The 9,986-nt window shown below is 38.1% G+C and overlaps 1 protein-coding gene across 1 annotated transcript; it reads right to left on the bottom strand.

The window, feature by feature from the left end:
• Positions 1 to 3,984, bottom strand: fd102C (forkhead domain 102C). The gene is made up of 2 exons (XM_089262944.1): positions 3,424 to 3,984; positions 1 to 2,069 (listed from the first exon to the last, which is right to left on the bottom strand). Exon 2 carries the CDS (start codon positions 1,987 to 1,989, stop codon positions 166 to 168), a length of 1,824 nt encoding a protein of 607 aa, XP_089119070.1. The 5' UTR covers positions 1,990 to 2,069; positions 3,424 to 3,984; the 3' UTR covers positions 1 to 165.
• Between the last annotated feature and the right edge of the window lie 6,002 nt (positions 3,985 to 9,986).

The raw sequence follows: 9,986 nt of genomic DNA, 5'->3' as shown, positions 1-9,986 counted from the left end.
ATTCATACGTACCGTGACTATCGAACTAATATAACAAAGTAATTATGTAATTAAGTACTTCAAATTTTACATATATTTATTTCTTGAGTGACATATAGGTCACCCAGAGAAAACGCCGGGTGGGTTCAGTAACTACTGTTATGAATGTAAGTATGTTGACTAATTTTATGATTTATTGGGTAACAGTTCAATAGGCGGGTGTTGGGACGTATGCGCGGCTATATTTTTTATTTGGGCTCTGGGCGATGCCTCGAGCGTGGCTTGCCTAGCTACAGCTGCAGCTGCCATATAGCTGCCATAATATCTTCTTAAGATCTGTGGATCGACGCTATTAAGCGACATGGACATGGTGGACCTGCTCGATAACTCCGGACTAGATGTGGTTTCAGGTGGGCACTCCTCCAAGGAATTGGAATCATGTTGGCTGCTGCTTGCCACGGAGCTACCTAAAGGAGGTGAAACACAAACGGAAAAATGACGTGGCTCCTGCTGTTCGGGTTCCGGCTCCTGGCCCTGCTCCGCAATGTCCGCATATAACAGGGACTGTCTGCCATCGCTAAGGTACGAATTATTGTCATCAGCCGAGAGCAAGCGCGGCCCTCCTTCTGACTGCTGCCCATCTCCCTCCCCATCTCCATCGTCATCTCCATCCACATCAATGTCTGCATCAACATCAGCATCAGCTGCACGTGCACCTTCAGTTGCACCGAAAGCTGGATATGTATTAGGATTCAAATTCATATTCGAGCTCGTATTGGAATTCGTATTTGATTGCTCCGCAACCAACTCTCGATGGAATAGTTGCTGTTTCTTTACTTGCACCTTCGTTATAACCGTATGCTGCGTTGAGGAATCCTCTCCCTCAACTATATCCACAATGTGAACATCGGGTGCTAGCAGCGATGCAACGTCGAACTGACGTTTCCGCGTCTGCGAATACAAGTTTGCAATTGTCGTAGTCGTCGTTGAATTGATATACGCAATATGCTGATGCTGATTTAAATTTGGATGGTGATGCGGCAGAGAATGTGGATGTTGTTTTGGATTTGGATTTTGATTCGGATGCTGATGATGCTGATGCTGGGCTAGCTGATAACCTGGCTCCGACCTTTGCTGTTGCGCACTTGCAGCCTGGCTGGAGTAGGGGTTACGTCCGAAGAAGTGGCTAATGTAATGCTGATGATAGGGGTAATTCAGAGCAGCCAACTGCATGGACGCTTGCACTGAAGCCGGCGGCAGTACAGGGGGCGGAGTGGTCAGGTCCAACGGTGGAGGGCTAGGCGAGTCTGCGCTGGCATCGTCAATAGATAAACCCATGTGGCGGCGAACTTTGCGCTGCGCCTTGCGACGTCGAAAGTCACCTTTGCGAAAATCATCCATGTTAGCGGGATGGATAGCCCAGTAGTGGCCCTTGCCATTTGCACTCCGGCCCGACTTGATGAAGCAATCGTTTAGCGATAGATTATGCCGTATGGAGTTGCGCCAACCGGGACCCCGTGTCCGGAAGTACGGATAGTTATCCAAAATGTATTGATAAATGTCTGATAGCACTAACTTCATCTCTGCAGAACTAAGGATGGCCATTGCAATTAATCCAATGTAGCTATGCTGCGGTTTCGGCTCCTCCGGATGGAATATGCGCTGGGACTGCGGGAAAAGTGAGATTGTCGAGAGTGTGGCTAGTCGATTACCGGCGCTCCCCGCAACACTATGACAGCTATACGGATGTAGCCACGAGGACAGCCCGGCCGTGCCTCCGGCTGTCGTGTACGGCGGACACCTCAGCCGCTCAATGTTCAAGGCATAGTTATAAAGTTGCAGTCGATATTGCTCCAATGCCATGGACGTCGATTGTGGGGCCGTTTGTCGTGTAGGAGCCACAGAATTAGATGCAGCAGCATTTGCATAGATCCCACCCACAAAATTGGAATCTTGTGGCACGGCGCAGGGCGAAGAAGAACGCGAATGTGCCAGCTCTGCGTTTGACATCTGTTCAGGGAGAAACTATTTTATAACTTCTTTTGTTCAGTTTGGCAACATTTTCCAGATTCGTTTTCCTCCTGATAAGACTGAAAAAAAAAAAAAAAGTTAAACAAGTAAAAAAGCTCTAGCCGAGACTACTCAACTACGATAACACCTAACCCCTTCGAGCAACTGATATTTCAATAATTCTTTGCTTCTTTTTTGCTTAGAAATAAAATAATACATCCACATACAGACATACATATGGGGTGCAGTGTGGGCTTAACTTAACTTAACTTAATTTGTTAATAACTTTTTTGAGGATAGACATTCTTCATAAAACTTTCAGATTGTTATTGTATTATTATTTTGTTGTATCATTCTCTAAGATTTGTTATACGTAGATGTACTTTCTTCGCGAAACTTTCAAATTGTGATTATAATATTAAAAAGCGTAATCGCCAAGCCACAAGTCTCTAGTTATACTTATAAGTCTACATTTAAAATTTGGTGACTCTAGCTTTAAAGGTATAAATTGCGTTCCTACGGCCAGGGGGACGGACAAAACGGGCATCGCACGAAACCAATGTACTCATTTCACTTTTGTGAATGAGTAAATTACATATACATATGTACATATGTATATCTGTCCAACTGCACAATTCATATTAGTGTGTCACCTACATTTTACAATTGAACAAAGAATCACGGAACCGATTGCAGCAGACTGCAACGTTTTTAGTTGTTATTATTTTTTTTATAAAGCTGAGAATATTTCTCTCAGAATGATAAATTATACTTTGTTTGGTAGGTCAATCGGATCTCTATGAGGGGTCAATGGGCTCGATATACCAATCTTACTCTGTACAGTGATCTTCTTCATTTATGTTAGTGAGAGGTCCACTTGATGCCACTTTTAAAGTGGTCGTGTTTCTCGTTTTCACGCTTCAGATAATAATAAAAACACTTCAAGTCCCTTTCGATGAACGTAATACAAAAGTAGTTCATAAGCATGTTCACCCGAGTACGTATATGTATATGTATATGTATGTGTATATGTATATGTATATGTATATGTATATGTATATGTATATGTATATGTATATGTATATGTATATGTATATGTATATGTATATGTATATGTATAGGTTATCTTTTATCTGTATCTGTATATGTATATGTATATGTATATGTATATGTATATGTATATGTATATGTATATGTATGGAGAATATATCCCTAAAGATGAGGCACTTATTTTCAAAATGATTTTCGATAAGTCTTTCAATGGTTCCTGAGATCAATATGCACATACAGACAGACGGAAAACTAAACGGACTAAATTAACAGCTCGTCGCCCAGATTAAGATTATATATGTTATATACTTTTTAGCCAAACCATGATACCCTATTTCCAACTTCAATTGAGTTCAGGGTAGAACAGTCAAAATAGATACTCACCCTGGGTAGATTTCCGAGTTCAAGTATACCTGACTGTTGAAATTAGAAATGTTTAAAAAGAGATAAATCGTTCCTATTTAGTTACTAGAAGGTGTTAATTTGAGATATCTCACTTCAACCAAATGCTGTTGATTTTTCGGCCAAATATAGAATGCCATCTAACAAGGTATTATGCATATCAATGTGTAGTACACATCATATAAATATTTATAATTTATTTTTAATTTTTAGCTATAACACTTCAGCTCATTAGCGCACCCGTATGCAGACATTTATGTATATATATGTGTGTGTATTTGTATGTTTGTGTGTTCAGTATGTGTATCGCGTATTTAATCAATCGATTAAAATGAGCTTGAAACTATTCGCGGTGCAGCATGCAAATAATGGACAAACAACTCCGACAAATAACTTCCATTCAACTGCAAATTGTGCGTGTGGTCGATGCTGAGTTTCAACTGGGTCTGGGTGAGTAAGCGAAAATTTCCTTGCGCCTCAGCATTTGAAAAATGGATGACAGGCCGCACGCTTATATCGGGGTAGTTTTCTACATATGGTACTAATGCACCGCCCTTTTTCGTATTCATGCTGTTTGATTGGTTCTAGCATTGCCTTCAGCACAGCAATGCAGCCAATCACAATTCGTTTCTGCGTTATTCCTCATGAGACTGCAAACACATACACGTGCAAAACATACATAGCTGAACAGTTTCAGTAATATACAAATTACACACAGCTGAACACACGCATTTCTCTACCCTCGGTGTCGTAGCTGGCATATTGCCTCTTGTCCGTACGTGCCCTATGTAGCTGTCCCACTTACTCGACAGCGCGATATTGTGCGGAACAGGTTTCAAAGCGTTGAAACACCTCAGCGTAATATACTGTGAGCATTTTTATCAATTATACAGCCACAGTCTAAAATAAGCAAGCCTGCTTTGGCTGAAAGTGTCGGACTAAGGGATAGCTATCCATATATGTACTACATAACATTTCTTTGTGTTATTTTATTTATATACATATATTCATACATATATATATATACATACATAAATAAATATCTTATCCTAATTAAAAGTCATTGGAATTATAAAATGAAACGAGAGCCCACTTGGAAGTACAGTAAGTTTAAGTGAAAACATAAAGAGGCTTATTTTTGCCAAAGCCTTAATCCCATCGTCTGTTTGCAACACATTTCGATTTCTCAATGCAGAATGACCAGAACAAAATAAAAATTTGAATGGTTTTCTTTTGGTCAAAGGACAGGCAATGAGATTAGGAGATTCCTATTTCCAATTTTCGAGCTCATCCATTTGGCTTTGTCCTGATCTGCACACAGTTCTTATAAACGCTAATATTTTTGAGGAAAACCTCAAAACACATATATCTCTTATCATCGTTAATTTTTGTTTTCCTCACATAAGGGTCTTAAGTGTTTTTACTTGAAAATTTCTTTGGAAAATCGTAAGCAGCTCTCTAAATAAAGGCATTATATGAGCAAGCAATATTTCTAAAGTGCACACTAGCTGAAATATAATTCAAATTTCCGTAAACTTGGAATGTGCTCGCTATGAACCCGCAGTCCATAGCTCGTCACCTTGATATGTTCATAATTTCCAGACATTTACTGAATGTGCAATTGAATATATAAAATCGTATCTATTTGTGACTTGTTTCGTTATTTCATTTATTATTTTATTTTGAGCCTTCCAAGCACCACTTGCTATAAATCCACTTGACAACCCACATCAGCCGTTTAAGGAGAAGGCACCCACAGCACTTGCCATTCTTGCCGCCAGTGGACTAATGTGATGGCTCCATAAGCCTATATACATGTCAATCTATATGTAATGCAAATTATTTTGAGTGTTTTATCTCTGTATGTTTTATACATGTTTTATTGTTTTTGTTTTTTTTTTTTTTTTAAGCATATAACAGACAGAAGGAGGCATGGCAGAAGCCACAAAGATCAGGGCGGAGAGTTGAGTCGATGTAGCCCTGTCCGACTGTCTGTCTGGTTGTCTGTCCGTATGTTTAAACGCGTCGATCTCAGAATATATAGGAAATTTTTTTAAATGTCTGCATATTACCGATTTTGATTTTCGTAGTAATTTACTGGTAAAAGGTGTATTTCAAATACTAAAGAATTATGCTTTGGCAAATGCATACATTTCAATGTTATAATCACAATCTGAAAGTTTTATTGAGATAGTCTTTCGACAAGAAAAGTTATTGGCAAATTAATATCCTGTTGGTGCGTGCATGCTTATACATATGTAAGGAAAGTGTTAGTTTTTGTTATTCTTGGATTTCTTTACCAAATCATAATACACTGAATGTTAAAGAGTAACAAGCAGAATCAGGTGTGTCAAACCCCAAAAGGCATATATTTTTTGGTCATTGTAACGAGCTGAGTCGCTTTAGACCTGTCCATCTGAATGCCGTCTATGCGTCCATCCCTTTGCCTCTGCGTGTGCTCACATGTATAAACACGTCTACCTCAGAGAATTAAATGCTTTGTAGGTCCCTTTATAGCACGCGCTCTTATTGTTTTACTAATTCTGCTTAAAATCAATTCTGGAAAAACTAAGAATACTGTAGTCGAGACTACTTGACTAGGAGATACCCTAAACCCTGCAATCTGACATTCTAATCACTCTTCTTTTCTTTTAGGCACATACATCCACACTCACACATAAGCCCGCGCTCTGGTAACTGCACAGTAAGCAGCGACTGCGCTTGGGCTGCGCTACAGTGTGGGCAATATTATAAGACATTATTTGTTGAATAATTCATTGAATTGAATTCTCTTTTAAAACTCAGTCATAATTTTCAAATGTATGTACATTCCAAAGCACAAGTCTCCAGTACTTTAAATACGCCTTTCACAAGGGTGATGGTAAGAGGGCGGATATAGAGGTGGGGGTAAATTACAACAAAAACCGAAATTATATGAAATACACATAAGTCTACAGTTAAACTTTGAAAGCTCTAGCTCTAAAGATGTAGGACACAACAAAATAACTAGCTATCGATAGGGTTTTTAATCGATCATAAAAAAAACGGGAGTAGTTATCGATTTTTAGAAAAAAAAAAAAAACTGGACATACGCGTGATATACACGAAACCTAGGAAAAAATTTCAAGTCTCTAGCTTTTATATCTTCTGAGATCGACGCGTTCATACATACGGACGAAGGGACGTACAGGGCTAAATCGACTTAGCGCGTCGCCCTGATCAAGAACATGTTACATACTTTCAACAAAACCATTATTCCCTGATTTCCAATTTTCAATGGGTTCGCGGTATAAAAAGCACCTACTTTGCCGAATATTGAATGTTTAAAACACTTTTCAGTTATTAAATAAATACATACATATATTGTCTAGATTCAGTTAATAAACTGCTGTGGAACCAATTGCCAAGCACACCTGCATCAAATATCCTGACCCGAATCCTAAAGATTTTGGCTGATTACCTTTCCCTTTTCCCACAATTCAATAATTGTCGAATTCAATTGTGAAAGAAAAAAATACTGATCGAAGAATGCTGATAGTAAGTAAAATTTGAGAAGTCATCTTCATAATATTCATAACAGCTTGTATGTTTGTGTGAAACGATTGAACATAGCAATCAATGAGCTACAATCAATAACGCTGGAAACACCTTTGCAATGATCATCCCCTATCCGGCATTTCGCTCTTTGTGCTAAAGTTATTTTTGCTTGTACTTTTATGTCAGTATGCTTGTGAGAGTACGCTTGCATTTGCGTGTGTGGGTGTGTTTTTCTACCCTGAACTCATTGAAAGACTCTTTGGAACTTGAGAAACATTAAAACTATATGTTTTAAAAATTACAAAAAGTCTGGTTCAAGTGTTGACTGGTCCTAATATTTCATTGCCAAGTCAAACTTCAATCTTTTAAATTCGAGCTGTTATGAGAATTATATTATACGTTGCAAACGTCAGTTTGCTCAAGATCCCAAGAAATTTTATTCATTTGTAAATTTGAAGCGTAAATCTTCTGGTTTGCCGTCCTCATTTGTTCTTGGTGGTGAAAAAACTTGCAATGACCAGGATTCCTCAGATTTGCTGATTTTTTTCAATCAACTTATTCTTCTGCTAATTAATCTCTACAACAACTCATATCCATATCCTCTTTCTGAATATGGGTCTGTAAATACTCCTAAAGTTACTGCAGCCTGTCTGGCTGCGGCCATTAGGACGTTGAAATCATCTTTCTCTCCCGGTGCCGATAATATTCCTAGTTGTGTGATTAAAGAGTGCAGTGCTTCTCTTCAGTCACAATTACTAAAATTGTTTAACTTGTCCTTGGATACTGCTGTGTTTCCTTCAATTTGGAAAGAATCTTTCATCATTCCCTTATATAAAAAAGGTGGAAGATCTGATATTTCCAGCTATAGAGGCATTGCGAAATTATCTGTCATTCCGAAGTTATTTGAGAAAATTATAACATCGGCCTTGCAGCATTTTTGCAAATCGATTATTCAACCATCTCAAGATGGTTTTGTTCAAAATCGATCAACGTCCACTAATTTACTTGAATTTACTTCGCTTGTAAATGACAGTTTTTCTAAAAAAATGCAAACGGATGTTATTGATACTGACTTCAGTAAAGCATTTGACTCAGTACATCATCACATATTAATTCTTAAGCTTGAACGCTTAGGATTTGCCCCTAGACTTGTATCTTTGATTTCATCCTATTTAGAACCCAAAGAGTCCTGCTCAGAACAGCTACATATGTCTAAAGTTATCTTTGTTTCGTCTGGTGTACCTCAGGGTAGCCATTTGGGTCCATTACTCTTTTCCCTTTTTATAAATGACCTTCCTAGTTGTATCTCGTATTCTACTATATTTATGTATGCTGACGATGTACAACTTTGCCTTCCATACTCCAGTGCCAATGGACATCATCACCTTCAAGATGACCTAAATGCATTTCAACTTTGGTGTGTGGCAAACCATCTGGACTTAAATTGCTCAATGACCTTCTGTCGTACCGTTCCTCTAATTGTTGATTATAAACTTAGCAATATTTCCTTACGACGCATCCACACAATCAAAGATCTTGGTGTTTTTTTCGATTGTAAACTAAATTTTGATCTTCATATTTCTACCATCATTAATGAAGCCAAAAGTGTGCTTGGCTTTATTAAACGTTGGTCCAAGGAATTTAAAGATCCTTTTATCACCAAGCGCTTATTTACGTCGCTTGTGCGTCCCATCTTAGAGTATTGCTCTGTTGTTTGGTCCCCGCAGCATAAACTGCATCAGGATCGCATCGAATCGGTCCAAAAACAGTTTCTTATCTTTGCCTTAAGGGATCTTCGATGGGACAGTAATTTACGATTACCGTCTTATCATAGTAGGCTCCAGCTTATTGATCTTCCATCGCTAACCAATCGCAGAACAATTTTAGGAATTGTTTTTCTGCATAAATTGATTAGTGGTGAAATTGATTCGTCCTCTTTGTTGGGTCGCCTAAACTTTTCGGTTCCGTCCCGAACAACTAGACACTATCGTCCGCTTCATTTACCGGTGTGCACTAGGGATTATTCTTTGCACAGTGCGTTTCATATTCTTAGTGTTAATTTTAATAAATATTATCACGTTTTTTCCTTAGAGCTCTCTCTTCCTAAAATAAAAAGTTTGCTATTAACTTATCTTAGGGAAATCACTCACAATGCCCAGGCATAAGCATTGGTATACATTTTCGTTGTCAATGTTGTGTAGTGATTTCTCAATTCTATCCTATATTCTATTCTGTGCTCTTCCTTTACTCTTTTCTTTTTACTATTTCTTATTATTATTATTATTATTATTATTATTTTTTTTTTTTTTTTATTAACTTTTCTTGCAATTCCTTCTAATACATTACTTTTTCTTTCTCTCTACTAATTCTTATTTATTACATTTTTTCTTTTTTTTTCTTATTTTTGTTTTTATTTTTGTTTTTTAAAAATTATTTATTATTTTATATGTAGTTAATAAATCTACATTTAATAGTTTTTCTAAGTTTTCTTACTAACACTTCTTTTTATAGCATCATTAGTTTCACTGACCATATTTGGCTGTGAGACGTGGGCATAGCTGGCCGGACTGGCAAATAAAATACCCCCATCGGGTCGGTGTTACTATTGATATTATATACTGTACTTTGTTTAATTTTTTTTTTATACTCATTCACGAAGTGAATTAGTATATTGGTTTTGTGCAATGTCCGTCTTGCTGTCCGTCCGTCTGTCCGTCTGTCCTTCTGTCCGTCTGTCCGTCTGAGCGCAGTTCATTTCGCCGCTATTGAAGCTAGAGACTTGAAATTTGGAACACATACTCGTGTATAACTCCGAGCTAGGGGCGTGGCAAATCGGAAAATGCATTTTCCGATATACCAGAAATCATGTTAGCTGAAGAGCTAGAAAGTTGAAATTTGGTATGTAGATCCGCGTTGACCCCCCCAGTCCAGAAAGCTATGGTGGATATATCTACGCCCATTGGGGGCGTGGCAAATCAGATAAAACTGTATCTCCTAAAGTTCTAAAG

Source organism: Drosophila navojoa, chromosome 6 (assembly GCF_054131105.1).
Source record: "Drosophila navojoa isolate 15081-1374.11 chromosome 6, UAZ_NAV_1.0, whole genome shotgun sequence".
In the NCBI taxonomy this organism is placed as follows: Eukaryota; Metazoa; Arthropoda; class Insecta; order Diptera; family Drosophilidae; genus Drosophila; species Drosophila navojoa.
Note: the sequence above shows the minus strand (reverse complement) of the source record. Positions and strands in the feature narration are given on the sequence as shown.

What these genes read in the sequence shown, in the direction of transcription:
- fd102C (XM_089262944.1), bottom strand. Translation starts at nt 1,989, where the DNA reads ATGTCAAACGCAGAGCTGGCACATTCGCGTTCTTCTTCGCCCTGCGCC.